Here is a 17,397-nt window from a genome sequence, read left to right on the forward strand (position 1 = left end):
AAATACAAAAATTAGCTGGGCGTGGTGGCGGGCGCCTGTAATCCCAGCTACTTGGGAGACTGAAGTAGGAGAACTGCTTGAACACAGGAGACGAAGGTTGCAGTGAGCCGAGATCGCGCCACTGCACTCCGGCCTGTGAGAAAGAGAGAGACTCCGTCTCAAAAAAAAAAAAAAAAAAAAAAAAAAAAAAAGTCTGTCGTGTGCTTCAACTAAACTAGGAAAGAAAGAAGTCCTGGGATTCTAATCTTTAATCGTCACGCCTCTTCACCCGAACTCTATTTCCCAACATGCCCCGGGCTCCTATATGCCCGCAGTCATTGTGACGCAATCCCACAGCCTTCTGGGAAACGTAGTTTATTTGTTCTCCAGCTGGGGAAAGGCTTAGGGCTGTGGACTACCCCTCCCGTGAGGTAGTGCGCAACTCCACCCTGTTCGCGGCGTCTTCGAACGCGCCGCGGCAGCCATGTTGGACGTGGCCAGCACAGGGGCCGGCACCACGGGGTTATCGAAGCAGCTGTCAAGATGCTGGGGTCTCTGGTGTTGAGGAGAAAAGCACCGGCGCCACGGCTACTCCTCCGGCTGCTCAGGTGCCCAACGCTCCGGGGCCATGGAGGTGCTTCTGGCCGGAATGTGACCACTGGGAGTCTCGGGGAGCCGCAGTGGCTGAGGGTAGCCGCCGGGGGGCGCCCTGGAACATCCGCCTTGTTCTCCGGACGCGGGGCAGCCACCGGGGGGCGCCAGGGAGGACGCTTCGATACCAAATGCCTCGCGGCTGCCACTTGGAGACGCCTTCCTGGCCCCGAAGAAACACTCCCAGGACAGGACAGCTGGAACGGGGTCCCCAGCAGGGCCGGACTGGGCATGTGGGCCCTGGCCGCAGCGCTGGTGGTTCATTGCTACAGCAAGAGTCCGTCCAACAAGGGTGATTATGAGATCTGGGTTTGAGGAAGGGAGAGGCGGGAAGATTGTCCTAACTTCGTATCTTAGGAGGGTGGGAGGTGCTTATAGGTTTAGATCCTTAGAGCCTAAGTCTTGGAGGGACTCAGACATCATCTGGTTACAGGGACAGGGTGTTGCCCTAGAGACCTCATCACCTCAGAGTTGTATAATCTCGTATCATAGATCTGCCTCCCCTCTCTGGGCATCATTTTATCATCTGTACAATGGGGATATTGGACTAAACATCTAATATTATAGTATGGTCCCCTTATGTTTGTCATATTCTGCCTGGTCCAATTCCTCTTTCCTGAGATCTCCAGGAAACGGAAATTATGGGGTGTTTTAAGGGCAACCGCTAGATGGTTTAGAGAAGTTGGCAAACCGCTCCCCCCCCAACCCCCCGCCACCAAAGGTGCCAGAGTCAGGAACAACCTGACTCGGTTCTAATGCCAGCTTGACCTCAATTTATTTATTTATTTATTTATTTATTTATTTATTTATTTTTGAGATGGAGTCTCGCTCTGTCGCCAAGCTGGAGTGCAGTGGCACAATCTCGGCTCACTGCAACCTCTGCCTCCCGGGTCAAGCTATTCTCCTGCCTCAGCCTCCCGAGTAGCTGGGACTACAGGTGCAGGCCACCACACCTAGCTAGTTTTTGTATTTTTAGTTGTTGGTCAGGATGGTCTCGATCTCTTGACCTCATGATCCACCCGCCTCGGCCTCCCAAAGTACTGGGATTGCAGGTGTGATCCACCGCGTCTGACCAATTTCTTTATTTATATAGTGAAGGATAATTTCTCAACATTTTTACAGTACTGTTATTTTGACTCTTTTTGGAGTTCAGCGGCCTGAGTCTGTCAGTCTCAGGATTTTGCTGTGTCTGGTCTCACATGCTGTGAGGTGATCTTGCCATGTGGGATAGTTGGCAGGAGAAGGAAGGTGGATTCCTGGAGGCCAAAGGGCAACTGCTGGGGGACTGGCTGATCCCGATTAGCATCTCATCTGGATCCATGGAGCTAAGCAGCAGCTGAGAGAACGGACAGAGAGCCAGACTTATGACCTATGTGAGTCCAGACGTTCAGGTTCTTAGTCGTTCCTCAAGACGAAAGACTGAGGCATGGTGTCCATAGATTCCATGCACCCGAAGCTCTGAGAATTTGGAGCAAGAGTGGGGGAGTAGGGAGTGCCTTGACTTTGGTTCGTTTGATGTGGCCAGTTGTAAAGGAAGGACTTTGGTCTGGGAGAGACAACACTGGGGATCTTGTTTTGGTTCTGTGTCTAACTCTCACTGTGAATTTGGACTTTTGCTTGTCCTCACTGGTCCTCTGTTTCCTCATCTACAAAATGAGGGTATTGAAATAGACGCTAAGGGCATCGAGCTTAGGCATGTTGTAATCCTATAACTTCCAGCATTTTTGGGGATACCCACTGTGCGTCTAGTTTTAGGCTAGGTGTGTGGGAAGTCCTAACTTAACACAAAATCAGTCAAGGGGACAGTGCAGGCAGTTGGAATGTAGGGCTGGTGAGTGCTGCTATGTGTTGTTGGGGGATCAGAGGGCCAGTAGGGTCAGGAAAGCCTTGCTGGAGTATTGGAGACCCCAGAGGATGGGAAATTCGAACTTGAGTTCTGAAGGATGAAGTAGAAATGAAAAGGAGAGTGACCTTGTGAGCCCCATGAGAGCAGGAAATGTATCTTCTCTTTTGTGTTTTCAGGTTATACTAGCAACTTTCCCAAATACCTAGACATCATTTGCCCACCACAGTGTCTGGAACTTAGTAGGTGCTCAGTAAATGTGTGAGAGTTGGATTATACTCCATGCAAAGGCTTCAGGGAATGGAAATAACAGAGTTTCAGGGCACCATGGTGTGTGCAGGGGCTAGCAGAGTGGCCAGCTTGGTTGGAGGATAAGGTGTTTGGAATTAGATGAGAGCAGATGGAGTGGGGCCTGGAAGCCAGTCAGGGGTGGGGTGGGTGAGGGTGTTGGAATTTCTTCTGTAGGCAGTGGAGATTTATGGAAGGTTCATGAGCAGGGAATGTTCTGAGTCCAGTGTATTTGGTGAGGTCTTGCCTAAGAAGTTCCTGGGGGTTCCCAACTGGACTTTGTGGCCTGTGAACTCCAGCAAGAATACCACGGTCTATTTACCAAAATAGATAATGGTCAAAGCCGTGACCAGTTCCTGCTGGAACTGACTTGCCAGCTACCCTGTGCCCTGACTTAGAGTTTTGACCCTCAGTGCAGTGTGGTAGAAACTGAACCCTTTTAGAAGCCAGGAGGCCCTGGTTCTTAGCTCATTCCTCTCTCTATAACCTTGTAGAAGCCACATTTTTTTCTGCAGAGTGAGGGGAGAGTGGATACAGCCATCTCTAAGGAAGGCTTGATCCCCTCCCAGCTGGTGGCTGTCTGAGCCATGCTTGGGTATGTGCTTTGGGTACAGTTGGGTAAGGTAAGTAGAAAGGACCTGTCCCTGGAATCTAGGCCAGGAGGCATCCATGTCTGAACCACAGGACTGGCTTTCATATGCATGATAAGGTGTATTGTACAGATAAGGAAACTAAGGCTCAGGAGGTTAGATAAGTGGGCTAGGTTATACAGCAAATAAGCGACAGAGCTGGGCTAGACCCCAGGTCTGACTGTCTCCAGATCCTGCTCTTTCACTCTACTCCAGTGCGTTTGCTCATGGGTGAGTCTTTTGGCTGGACTGAGAGTTCCCTGAGTCAGGGCTGGCTATGAATCCATCCAGTGCCCAGCAGTGTAGCTCAGAACCAGGCTGGGCACAGAGGGCTCCATGTACCTGGTATTGAGCTATTTGAAAAGATTATGCCTCTCCTGTTGACTTTTGAGTTTTTCTGGGTCAGTCCAATTTTCTTTATGGCCACAGGGTGGTGGCAACAGCCTGCAGGCTGCCCAGACCTGGCCAGACTCACTTAGCTAGCATTGTTTTTCTCCTAGGCTTGGTGTCTCCTCTGCTTTGGGTCTCCCTTCCCTGGGCTTAGCACTGGGGAGTTTGCAGATATCTCAACTGTCATTTCATCTCCTTGACATCCTTGTGAAGCTGGCAGGGCAAGGAGTTCTGTCCATGTTTTACAGTCAGGGAAGCTGTGGTTGAGAGGGAGCGAGGAGCTGTCATGGTCACGTGGTGAGTAGTAGGAGTGGAATGGAGCCAGATCTCAAAGACTCCTAGCTGAGACCTCTCCATCCTCAGAGAGGCCTGCACCCTGCTTGCTCCTCTCATTCTACCTTTCCTTTTGGGTTTATGACTTTTGACATCAAGATTCAGAACTGGGTTGAAGAACTAGAGTTGAGGGAGAAAGTGGACAAGGTCAGGGAATGGTTAGTAATAACTCATAGAAACATAAAGTATATGCAGAGCTTCATAGATTATGAAGAGCACATTATTTACCATAGGCAAGACATGATGCTAGCAATTGACCTGCATTCCCTCTATGATGAGAGGAGTGAAGAGTTTGGGCTCTGTAGTAGAAAGGTGTGGAAGTCAGGTTGTTAACAGTGGACACCATGTGGGGAGGGAATGATTCGTTTCTCATTATATATTGTGACATCAGTTTGCTTGTTAAAGTCCATGTTTCTAAAGTACTGCCACTATCTTAGTGGGCCCTCCATGCAGTCCTGAGATGGGTATGTCCTGGCCGTGGATCTGACCAGTGCCCCCTTTCTCTTCAGATGCAGCCCTGTTGGAAGCTGCCCGTGCCAACAATATGCAAGAAGTCAGCAGGTGAGTTGAACCCCAGGCCTTGCTCTCCCTGACAGGAGAGGCTGAGTAGGGCGAGCCTCTTCTCGTGTGATGACTTTGCTTTGGAGGAAATCCTTACCCTTAGCTGGGAACTGTCCCCTGTGACATCTCTGTAGTCACAGTCACCTGGGCTCCCTTTACCCAGATCACCCCTTGGATATTTTTGGTAGGGAGTCAGCTCCCAAACATCCCTGGATCCTTCAGCTATTTTGTTCTTCACTGGGTTGGTTTGGACTCCCCTCAGCCCCCATATCCTTTGGGTTCTTCTCTGAATCTTCTGATTTGTGCTCCTTCTTTGGGAATGGCCATGTGTTACTGCTTGCTGCCTGGACAGGTTGCAGGTGGGCATCTATGGAAAGGCTTGGGGATTTGGGACAGAGGTGGAAGAGACCATCTGCCAGAAGGTCTGGGGCTAGAAATGCCTGCCTGCAGGGCCAGGGGCCCATACCTAGCTTTGCCCAGGGACAGACTGCATTTCTGTAGCTTCACTGGCTCAGCTAGTCTCCAGTGACCACTGGCAGGTTGAATTTGAGGCTCATTATTCGGCAAGGGCAAGATTCAACTTGGCTCAGCCCAGTGCCAGGTATAGGGCAGAGTCTGTTTCCAAGATGGATGCTCAGACTGGGGCCAGCATGGGGCATCAGTTACAGGGCTGTTGGTTAAGGGCAGAGGTCTTATTCTTGTTGAAACTATGCCCCCACTGGGCCTAACCTTGGCCTCTCTTGGCCATTTATATAGAGCTAGGTGGCCATAGGACACCCCCCTTCCTTGCCATCATGTCTGCATGTTAGACAGGAAGTCAAGTGTTGGGGTGGCTATTTCCACACCCAGTGCCACAGGCCCTTGGTGTTCTTGCCCACCTTAGCTTCCTGAACATACAAGAAAGTGTTGAAAAGCAGCCGACCCCACCAAGACTTACTGCTTTGATTCCCTTTCATTTTATCTGCAGCATTATTATTGATTCTCAAGGGTGCTTTTGAGTATTAATGTTCAAGCCTTGGTTTTTAATAAACCACTTTTGGAAGTATGGGCTGGGAGTTGTTTTGTAGCCAAATAAATATGATGGAGCAATAGTTTAATAAACATGCAATGATGCATCTTAAAAACCAAGCACAGATGTCATCCTGTTGTTATAAGAGCCATTCATAACTGCAGGCTGTGTGTGGCATCTTCATTCCTCCAGAAACAGATGTGCTTTGCTTCATTCTGCTGCAGTACAGGGAGTACGGGTATGGAAACTGAGCCTTGCTGACCCTGGAATCACCTGTTGGCTACTGCCAAGGGCTGCTGGGCTGCAGCTTTCCCCTTTTGGCAGGGCATTTGCAGAGCAGCAATGTTGGGAATCCATTCTTCTGTCCCCCAGGGGATGCCACTACCCTATTCCATTGAGCTGCCAGGCATTGATTATTTAGTTCTTTCAAATACGTGTTTTTCTTTTTTTTTTTTTTTTGAGACGGAGTCTCGCTCTGTCACCCAGGCTGGAGTGCAGTGGCGCAATCTCGGCTCACTGCAAGCTCCGCCTCCCAGGTTCACGCCATTCTCCTGCCTCAGCCTCTCCGAGTAGCTGGGACTACAGGCGCCCGCCACCACGCCCGGCTAATTTTTTGTATTTTTAGTAGAGACGGGGTTTCACCGTGGTCTCGATCTCCTGACCTCGTGATCCGCCCCCCTCGGCCTCCCAAAGTGCTGGGATTACAAGCGTGAGCCACTGCGCCCGGCCTCAAATACATGTTTTTCTAATAGCAAACAGTAATTGAACTTTACGGTGTGTGTGTGATTCAGACAATTTTTCTGAACATTCATTCTCGTGTGGATAGTGTCTGTGGGGGCTTTTCATGTGTGTCCTCAGGCTCTAGCCTGCTTTTCTCCTGCTTCCTCTTGTCCCACCTCACTTGGTCAGGATGACCCTGTCAGAATCTCCCTTCACTCCATGTGAGGACATCAGAGATGAGCAAGGCACAGACCTGCCCTCAGCCCCCATCTCATACAAGACCGCAGAGCCAGGAGCAAGCTAAGCAAAGGCAGGAAGTAGATGCTGGCTGGCTGCTGGGCCTGCGGAATATGTTGATGCTGCTGATGTGGGATTTGTACAGGGTGTCAGGAAAGAGGGAAGGTTGTCTGAGAGAAGCTGGAATGTGCAAGGCCTGCCATGCCCAGGGTGAGGAGTTTTGAACTCTTACTCTATACACAGTGGGGAGATGTGGGAAGTTTTTGAGCAGGGGAATGACCTAGTTAAGGCTGACTTGCAGAGGAGTGAAGGATGGACTGCATTGGGAAAAGACTGAGGGCCGATCTGTTAAGGGGCTGCTTCTGTTTCAGTAAAGACAGGTTCAAGATGATGAGGGCCTGAATGAGGACATCCTTCCCTCCCCCTCACCCAAAGCAGTTCTTGATTATGAAAGAGTGAGTGGGCCTCTGCTGGGCACTGCAGATGGGGGATGGGGATGGTGACCCAGGCCCTGGTCTCAAGGAAACAGACATGTAACCCACCAGTTATAGTTCTTCCTGCGAACAGAACCAGGCCTGGGGGCAGTGGGGATAAAGGGAGCCTGACCATCCTTGCTAGAAGGAAACTTTCTGGAATTCCTACAGTAGGTCCTTATTCAGCCTTTCTGTACCCTAGACTCTGTACAGGTGGTTCGTGCTGCTCTTTATTTCTTCTTCAATGTCCTGGGCTCTTAGCTCTGCCCAACAGACCTGCCTATAGCAGGACAGAATCCCATACTCATTTTTTTTTTTGAATTTACACATACAGTCATGCCTTGCTTAACAATAGGGACACATTCTGAGTAGTGCAATTTCATCACTGTGTGAACATCATAGAGTATACTTACCCAAACCTAAATGGTAATAGCCTACCACACACCTAATCTATATGGTATAGCCTGTTGCTCCTAGGCTAGGAATCTGTATAGCACGTTATTGTCCCGAATACTGTAGGCAATTGTAACATAATGGTAAGTATTTATGTATCTAGACATATCTAAATACAGAAAAGGTCATTTATTGCACTGTGATGTTGAGACAGTTACAACGTCACAAGAGGATAGGAATTTTTCAGCTTCATTATAATCTTACAGGACCACCTCATACATGCAGTCTATCGTTAACAAACACATCATTGTGTAGCGCATGACTGCAGGTTATACATGGTTGGGTCACTGTGTATATGATTGATATGGTCAATAATATCAGTATTTAGAGCAAAACTCAGACCCCATAAATAATGTTGTCCTTTACCCTCTAACCCACTTGACCTCTCTGGGGCTCTGTACTGTGCCTGTCTCTACTTGACCTCCCCCAGCTCCTGTCCTTAGCCCCAGAGTCTTGGGAAAGTTCTGGATAGTGAAGGGCAGCAGCCTAAGGCTCTTCTACTCCCAGGGGGGAGGTACTCGATCCTCCTCTTTAAAGACAACCTGGAATCTTCAGTCCGTGGGCCCTGGATGCGGGTCCTCCACAGATGGCCCTCTGCCATCTGTATTCATTATCCTCTGCTTACACCTTTCATAGTTCTAGTGCTGCTTTCCTTACAGAGCCTTCTTGGATTCCTCCCAGCTGGGTGTGATCTCATCTTCCTTTGCTTATTCCCCCCACTCTCATCCTACACCTGCCTTCTGGTCTGGGAGGGTATGAGGGTCATCTAGAAAGGACCATGGCAGCTTGTCACAGGAGGGAGCTCCTTTTGTGGAAGAGAAGCTGGATGTCAGGTTGGAGAAGTGGAGCTGAATGCCACTTGCCACACTGTTCTTTATATGAAGAAGTCTGTGGGCTATATGTCATCTGAAACTGCTGGATTGTGTCCTCCTGAAGGGCAGAGACAAGGTTGCGTTCTCTACAGTCTTTTACCCTGTTCCACAGCACAGTGGCACTTATTTGTTTTTTGTGACTCTTTCTTTGCTTTTTATTGACTTTTCAGTGTACCTGAAGTAAGCAGTCCAGAGTCTTACTTTCACACTCCCCTTGGCTGTATCAAAGGGAGGCCAGGTCTCTTCTGTTTCCTCCCTCACTCCCTCCCTCCCTCCCTTCCTGTGTGACATCCATTTCCTCCCTTCTCCCCTGAGGCACTTAAGTTCATCCATCTCTGGTTCCTCAGAAGTGGAAGCCTGGCCTCCTACCTGTCAGCAGTGTGAGCAGGTGGTCGTGCTCCTGGGCACACCCCAAACTTGAGCCTGAGGAACTGCTCACCCGAAACCTAGGGCAAAAGGCAGACTAGAGGCACATCTGTCCAGGCTCAGGCGGAGCCATGTGAGGAGTTGTCAGGACTGGGACTGGGAAAAGTGAGGCCTCCTGTTCTCCCAGCGGAGATCACATTTCCTTCAGCACAAACTAGGTGAAAGACAACACCCATACCCATCTCCCTTCTCCCAGCAAGGGGCTAGGCCTCTGCTGAGTGCTTACCTGAGTTGTTCATCAGACCAAGCAGTCTCTTAATAAAGGAAGCCTGGCAAGATCAGTCTTGGGCCTCAGACTGCCTGCCCTTTTTCTCCGGGATTTATTTGTTCATATGACAAACAGCATCTGCCATATCCTGAGTCCTCTGCTTGGCACAGGGAACACTAGAGCAGGCATGGTTCCTGCCCATGATGACAGAAGCAGGGGTAAACTGTGGCAATAGGGTGGTCAATGCTGTGAGACAGGAAACTACAGGGGCTGCAGGAGACCAGAGGACAAACAGCCTGGGGGATCTGAGAAAGACTTCCAGAGGAAATGGCACCTGATCATAGACTTAAAATATCAGTTGGACTTTGTAAATAGAAGGGGAAGCCGTTCCAGGCAAAAAGGGCAGCATATATGGTAGCACGAGGCAAGGAGCAGCCTGGGGGGTATGCGGAGGGGAAGTCACTTGCTGTTCGGTGTTGCCGAATCAGTCTGAGGCCAGGAGGGACTGGAGACAGGTAGGGACGTGGTCATGGAGAACATTGATTGACTCTCCGTTTGTCCCTCAGTCGCCCATCTGTCCAGCCTGTGCTTTGTGCCTAGCCCTGAGCTGAATTTGGGGCAACAAAATGAGGAAGGAGAAACAGTCCCTGCCCTGGAGGAGCTCGTGTGCCCTCTGGTGAGGAAGAAGGACATGAGTCAAACATTGAGAGCCAGTGAAACAAGGGACAAATTACCTACCTTCCAACTAACATGAAGATGATAATACCTAACCCCACAGAGTGGCAGAGTCATTATTACTAATAACAAAATGATTAATTCATTCAGCCAATACTTATGAGTGCATGTTCAGAACTAGGCATTGGGCTGAATGTGGCAGATAACAGTAATGAACAAGACTGGCACAGTCCCTGCCCTCTTGGCACAGTCTAACTAGGAGTCAGATGACTAATTATGCAACTGTAATTATGTACTTCGAAAGTGAAGTACAATTTGTCTTCTCAACAAATGGTGCTGGGACGACCGGATATCAACATGCAAAAGAACACACTTGGACGCTTATCTAACGCCATACATGAAAATGAACTCAAAGTGGTTCATGGACTTAAATGTAAGAGTAAAACTATAAAATTCTTAGAAGAAAACATAGGAGTAAATCTTTGTACCTTGGGTTAGGCAAAGCTTTCTTAGATATGGTTCCAAAACACAAGCAATGAAAGAAAAAAAATTGGAGTTCATCAAAATTAAAAACTTTCATGCTTCAAAGGACACCATCAAGAAAGTGAAAAGACTCTCACAGAATGGGAGAATATTTTGCAAATCATATATCTGATAAGGGACTTACATCCAGAATACATAAAGAACTCTTACAACTTAACAATAAAAAGGTAATTTAAAAATGGGCTGGCCGTGGTTGGGAGCCTGAGAGGCAGGAGGATGACTTGAGGCCGGGAATTTGAGACCAGCCTGGACAATGTAGCAAGACTCTGCCTCAAAAAAAAAAAAAAAACAAAAGAAAAGAAAAAAAAAATTAGCCGGATGTGGTGGCATGTGCTTGTAGTCCTAGCTACTTGGGAGGCTGAGGCGGGAGCATCATTTGAGCCTGGGAGTTGGAGGTTATAGTGAACTGTGATTGCGCCACTGCCCTCCAGCCTGTGCAACAGAGTGAGACCCTGTCTCTTTAAAAAAAAAAAAAAAAAGGACAAAGGATTTGAATAGACATTTCTTCAAAGAAAATATACAAATGACCAACCCTTGTTAGGAAATATACAAATGCTCAACCCTTGTTAGGAAATTCACATCAAAACCTGATACTTTACACCCATTAGGATGGCTACAATAAAAAAGACTAATAACAGTAAGTTAAGTGTTGGTGAGGATGTGGAGACATTGGAACCCTCATACATTCTTAGTGGGCATGTGAAATGGTGTAGCCGCTTTGGAAAACAGTTTGATAGTTCCTCAAAATGTTAAACAGGAGTTACCTTAAGACCCAGCAAGTCCACTATAGGTATATGCCCCAGAGAAGGAAAACATGAACACTAGTGTAATGAGTGTTCACAGCAGCATTATTCATACTAGCCAAAAAGTGGAAATGTGGACCTAAAGGAAAAAACTAAAGCAAAATTAGTAGAAAGAGTTTATTGGGGCCAAGTTTGGGGACTGCAACCCAGGAGTCTAGATTCAAGTTGCCGTAAATATATGCTCCAGATTAGCAACAGTTGCAAGTGTGCTTTTAAAGGGAAAAACAAGAGACACTTTTTTTTTGTTTTTGAGAGAGAATCTCAGTCAGTCACCCAAGCTGGAGTGCAGTGGCATGATCTCGGCTCACTGCAACCTGCGCCTCCTGAGTTCAAGTGATTTTCATACCTCAGCCTCCCAAGTAGCTGGAATTAGAGGCACACGCCACCACACCTGGCTAAGTTTTGTTTTTTTTTTTTTTTTTTTTTTTTTTGAGGCGGAGTCTCGCTCTGTCCCACAGGTTGGAGTGCAGTGGCGCGATCTCAGCTCACTGCAAACTCCGCCTCCTGGGTTCACGCCATTCTCCTGCCTCAGCCTCCTGAGTAGCTGGGACCATAGGCGCCGGCCAACGCACCCGGCTAATTTTTTGTATTTTTAGTAGAGACGGGGTTTCACCATGTTAGCTAGGATGGTCTGACCTCATGATCTGCCCGCCTCGGCCTCCCAAAGTGCTGGGATTACAGGCATGAGCCACCGCGCCTGGCATATTTTTTTTTTTTTTTTTTTTTTTAAGTAGAGATGGGGTTTCACCATGTTGGCCAGACTGATCTCGAACTCCTGACCTCCAGTGATCTGCCCACCTCGGCCTCCCAAAGTGTGCTGGGATTACAGGCCTGAGCCACCACGCAGAAGAGGCACTTTCTAAGTTGTTTACCAAGAATTTACATTAAAATAACATAAGCTATTGTTTGGCTATACATTGTTCTTTGTAACATATTCCAGGAACTACAGGAAAATAATGGGTGAGGCAGCTAGTTAGGAAACTACAGGGTAGAAAAGAAAGAAAAAAATGGCTTTAAACAATTGCCCCCAGGCATGGGGCAAGGGTGTGGGATTGTGGCTGAGGTCCTATGCTCAGGTCTCTCTGGGCCTGATACATTTTGCATAAAAATATGATAGAACAGTACATCAGAATATTATTCATCAATTCAAAGGAGGTACTGATACATGCTACAACATAGATGAACCCTGAAAATATGCTAAGTGAAAAAAGCTAGTCACCGAAGGCAACTGTCTTTGTCTGTTTGGGCTGCTATAACAGAGTACCACAGATTGAGTGGTTTATAAACAGCATAAATGTATTGCTCTCAGTTCTAGAGATCAAAGTCCTAGATCAAAGCCTCTGGTAAATGAGATTGAAGTGAACTCTTAAGGATGAAGAGAAAGGCGGAAGACAGTTCAGTTAGAGGGAACAGCAGGTGGAAGGTCCTGAGTCAAAGATGTGGAGAAATTGAGGAATTGAGAGAAGGCCAATAAGGCTGGACCCTAGAAAGCAAGGGGGAGAGTGGTGTCAAATGAGGTTGGAGAGTTAAGCAGGGACCATACCACACTGGGTGTGTAGGCCATATTAACAGTTTTTATTTTTGTCCTAAGAGCATGGGCAACCATTGAGGAATTTTCAGCCAGTATGTGTATGTGTGAGAAAGAGAGACTAACAGGTACACATTGTGACATGATAGAGATCTGCAGTTTTAAAAGATCATTCTGGTTGTTTGGTAGAGAACAGATTCTCTACCACATAGAGATCTGTGGTGGATGCTGGAGGACTGGTTGAAAAGCAGCTGGAGTAGTCCAAATGAGAGAAGATGTGAGGTAGACTAAGATGGCAGCAGCAGAGATGGAGGAAGTAAGCTAGATAGGACTTGGTGATGGTTAGGACAGTGCTTGGTACAGTGCCTGCCACACAGTAAGTGTTCAATAAATGAATGAATATGATTGGACATGGTTGATTAGGGAGAAAACGGTCTTAATGGATTTCAGTTTTCTGGCTTGATCGTCTGTGTAGATGCTCTTGCCATTCACCGAGATGTGGATCCCTGAGGAACACTGGGTTTGGGGGAAAAGATTATGAGTTCAGTTTTAAACATGCTGAATTCAACATGCCAATGGAAATGTCAATTAGTCAGTAGAACCTCTGGGTCTTTCTGACTTCCCACTATACATGCCGTGTTGCCTCTTAAATTATCATTTACAAGATTCTTTTGGTGTCCTGTTTTGATTTCTGGTTTTATGGCTTTAGAAAATAAAGAACTTCATACTAGCCCAAACTGGTTTACTAGATGGCTTTGGGGAAAAAAATCTGATTTGGTTTACAGTTCAGGAAAAAAGAAAGGGTTGGGCTTTGTTGAGGGGTAAACACATTTATTCTAGCTTCACATTGACAGCTTGGTTTGGTTCTTGTCCCTGGATGCCCCAGCTTGGGGCTTGAGGCACTTGCTGTCCATGTGCCAGGATTGAGGTGTCCAGAATGTACTTAGCTACAGCATAGGTAAATGTCCTGCACATTGATCCAGGGATTTTATCTAATTAACAAAACCCTGGCTGGTAAATACATTTGGCTGTCTCGGGGCCTCAGAGAGGCTATTTATTGATTGTCGTATCATTTTGGCTGGATGGGAAGATATTAATGATGGCATCAGAGCAACCAAAACATCCAGCTCTCTTAATCAGGAAGTATGTAAATATCCTTGTGGCTTGCACTGGATTGAAACAGAAGCTTTATCCTAGACCAAAGGTCAAGGCCTCAAGGGCATCACTCCTGTAATTTGATACTTATAGTGAGAGTTTCTGAAGATCATCACACAGTTTTTTGAATGCTAGGGTGTACACAGGGTTTTTGAATGCGTTTCCAGAATGTTGGAAACGCATCATAATGTTACAGAAAGAATACAAGAGTTTTAGAATTAAAAGACCTCATTTTACTTTTGTCATAGTTACTAACAAGCTATGTGACCATTAATAAGTCACTGACCTTCCCTAAGTCTTAGCTTCCAAGTCTTGTTCATGGGGTCCCCACTGAGAACTTTTAAATACAGTTCCCTAGTTTTTTTTTGTTTTTTGTTTTTTTTGAGACAGAGTCTTGCTCTGTCACCCAGACTGGAGTGCAGTGGCACAATCTCGGCTCACTGCAAGCTCTGCCTCTCGGGTTCACACCATTCTCCTGCCTCAGCCTCCCAAGTTGCTGGGACTACAGGTGCCTGCCACCACGCCTGGCCAATTTTTTATATTTTTAGTAGAGGCGGGGTTTCACTATGTTAGCCAAGATGGTCTCGATCTCCTGACCTCGTGATCCGCCCTCCTTGGCCTCCCAAAGTGCTGGGATTACAGGCGTGAGCCACCGTGCCCAGCCAGTTTCCTAGTGTTCAGAGAAAGCTGAGTCCTGGAAGGGTCCAGATCGCACACTGAAACCCTAGGCTTGCTCAAGTAGACCTTGTACCTCTCAAGCAGTTCTACAGAGTGGCCCAGGGCCTGGCTTCTTTTATGGGGTATGTGGCTTGCTGAGGCTCTGATTGCTTGTTCCCTGGTGATGGAAGGCAATTGGGAAAGATTGGATTAGCAGCTTCTCTATAACTTCATGGGTAGGTGAGTTGTAGGAGCAGCTGGTCAACTGCCCAGAAGCCCTGCAGAGGCAGGCAGTTGGCCATGAGCAGAGAACAGCCAGGGCCTAATGCAGGGGGCCTGGAGGGAGAGGTCATGTCACTGAAAAGCACAGCCAGCCCTGTGTGGCCTTGGGCTAGTCCCTCAGTTTCCTCGGGGGCCTCCACTGTAAAATATCTCTGATGATACTTGACTGATCACTCTCCCAGGATCTTGTGAGCATTCCAGGCAGGTGATTCCTTGTCTGGAAAATTCCTCATCCTTCGGTCATCACTGTCACATCTTCCTGAAAGCCTGCCATGATCCCCCAGTGATACGGCTCTGATGAGTGGAGGGACACCAGGGCTCCTGTCTCACGTCGAATTAGATAAGATGACACGGAAACACGTGGATTGGTTTTAAGGAGGAGAGAGTTTAATAGGGAAGGAGGGGCAAGAAGGAAGGGAGAAGGAAGAAGCTCCCCTGTACAGAGACAGAGGGAGGGGGGCTCCAAAGCCAAGAGAGGGAACCCCACCTGCCATGGATACCAGCCAGGTATATACAGAGGCTGGAGGAGGCGGTATCTGATTTGCATAGGACTCAAGGGATTGGTTTGACTAGGCATGTCATTCATGTACCCCGCAAAAAAGCTGGCCCTCCCACCCTAGCATTTTAATATGCAAATGCAGGGCGCCTTGTCCTGAGTAGCTGGGATTATAGGCATGTGCCACCACATCCAGCTAGTTTTGTATTTTTAGTAGAAACGGGGTTTCTCCATGTTGGCCAGGCTGGTCCCGAACTCCCGACCTCAGGTGATCCGCCTGCCTCGGCCTCCCAAAGTGCTGGGATTACTGGCGTGAGCCACTGTGCTCCGCCGGGTGGACCCAGTTTTTTTAATGGCCTTCATTTGCATATCAAAGGTTGCCGACTGGCTCTAAGAACAGGGCTTTACCAGAAACTTTTCTGGAGATGCTTTAAAAAACGAAAACTTCCCATGGACCTCTTTTCCTCTCTTATCTGCCTGAAATAATTTCTTAATAACTCCTACAACACCAGTATCTGTGGATTCCCATAGCACCCTGTATTATATAAGTACTATATAAGTGAGAGCACTTACCACCTTCTGTTGGGATGAGTTATCTGTTTCCTTCTCTCCCTCACAACACTGAGTTTTGGAGGGCAGCAGACCATTGCTGTGTTGTTCATCACTGTGCATGTAAATAGTTACCAAATACTTACTGAATATTATTGAAAAATTTTTTTTTTCCCATGAGACAGAGTCTTACCCTGTTGCCCAGGCTGGAGTGCGGTGGCACAATCTTGGCTCACTGCAACCTTTGCCTCCTGGGTTCAAACCATTCTCCTGCCTCAGCCTCCCGAGTAGCTGGGATTACAGGCGACCGCTACTGCACCCAGCTAATTTTTGTATTTTTAGTAGAGACAGAGTTTCACCATGTTGGCTGGTCTTGAACTCCTGACCTCTTGATCCACCCACCTCAGCCTCCTAAAGTGCTGGGATTACAGGCGTGAGCCACCATGCCCAGCCATTGAAAGTGTTTTGTGTTTTTGTTTGTTTGTTTATTTAATTGAGACAAGATCTTGTCATGTTGCACAGGCTGGTCTTGAACTCCTGGGCTCAAGCAATCCTCCTGCCTTGGCCTCCCAAAGTGCTGGGATTACAGGTGTGAGCCACCACGCCTGCCTAAAAGTGTTTTGTAAATGATAAAAAGTTAAGCAAACTGTGTAGCTATTACAGTCATAATAAACCTATAAACAGAAGACAAACAAAAATGAAGTAGTTCAATCGTTTATTCATTGAACAAATAGTGCCTACTATGTGTGGCACTGTGCTTGGTAGATCAGTAGTCAGACATGTACAGGACTTGCCTCATGGAGCTCAAACCCTTGTCAGACATGAATCCTACAAATGCGAAATTACTAGTACAAATGCTGCAAAGGAAGGACACAGAGAATCAGGAGAGCCTGTGACAGCCAGATTTCCCCTGGTCAGAGGAAGCTTGAGCTTGGAAGTGAAGGATAAGGAAGAGTTTATCTAGGTGGAAAAGGTTGGGAAGAGCTCTCTAGCACAAGGAACTTTTATTTACAAGAATCCTGCAGGAGGAGGAAGCAAGGCCAGTGTGAAGGACTGAAAAAGGTCAGTGGTACTCCAGCTAGAGGAAGGTGCCAGGAGCCTAGAACAAGCAGACCCTACAGGGCATCAGAGGCCACATGAAGAAGTTTTGTCTTTATTTTTACGGCAGTGGCAGCTGAGATGGGTTGAGAGGGGATCGATATGATCAGCAGCCATTCTCATGGCTGAGGAACATGAACTAATGTGAGTGCCTTCCTGCTTGTATGTGCCAGGCATCATCTTGGGCATGTTCCTGCCCCTTGAGGCAGTGTAGGCCACAAAGCTGTAATCTCTCAGGGCCTAACAGCAGGGGCAATTGTCAGGCTCTGCCTCCCTACCATCATTTCTGTGGCCCAAGTGCTATCTCTCCTCTAAAATCCCAGCTTAATTAAAATCATAACGCAATTCATGTCAGCACCACCAGAACCAATTGGAATTTTTCTCCCAAGGAATTTTCCTGGAAACTGAGAAACAGAGATGAATCCAAGAATATTGAAAACAATCAAGCCAGTGTGTTACCGGGCTTCTAATATTCACTTAAGCTGCTTGCCTTATAGTTCCTGTTCTGTCTCTGCCTTTTTGAAAAAACCTCAGAAAAT

At 47.5% G+C, this 17,397-nt stretch overlaps 1 protein-coding gene across 2 annotated transcripts in view; it reads left to right on the top strand.

Moving 5' to 3' along the window:
- The first annotated feature begins 351 nt into the window (after positions 1 to 351).
- The window catches only part of CLPB (ClpB homolog, mitochondrial AAA ATPase chaperonin), a 143,955-nt gene continuing 126,909 nt past the window's right edge, over positions 352 to 17,397 (top strand). The window contains exons 1-2 of one of the 2 annotated variants that reach the window (XM_030829044.1): positions 352 to 922; positions 4,623 to 4,674. In XM_030829044.1, coding sequence (XP_030684904.1) covers positions 523 to 922; positions 4,623 to 4,674 — 452 coding nt within the window. In that variant the 5' untranslated portion in view covers positions 352 to 522. The remainder of the gene's footprint in view (positions 923 to 4,622; positions 4,675 to 17,397) is intronic. The other variant, XM_030829045.1, reaches the window with a different exon arrangement.

Source organism: Nomascus leucogenys, chromosome 15 (genome assembly GCF_006542625.1).
Source record: "Nomascus leucogenys isolate Asia chromosome 15, Asia_NLE_v1, whole genome shotgun sequence".
NCBI classification, from domain to species: domain Eukaryota; kingdom Metazoa; phylum Chordata; class Mammalia; order Primates; family Hylobatidae; genus Nomascus; species Nomascus leucogenys.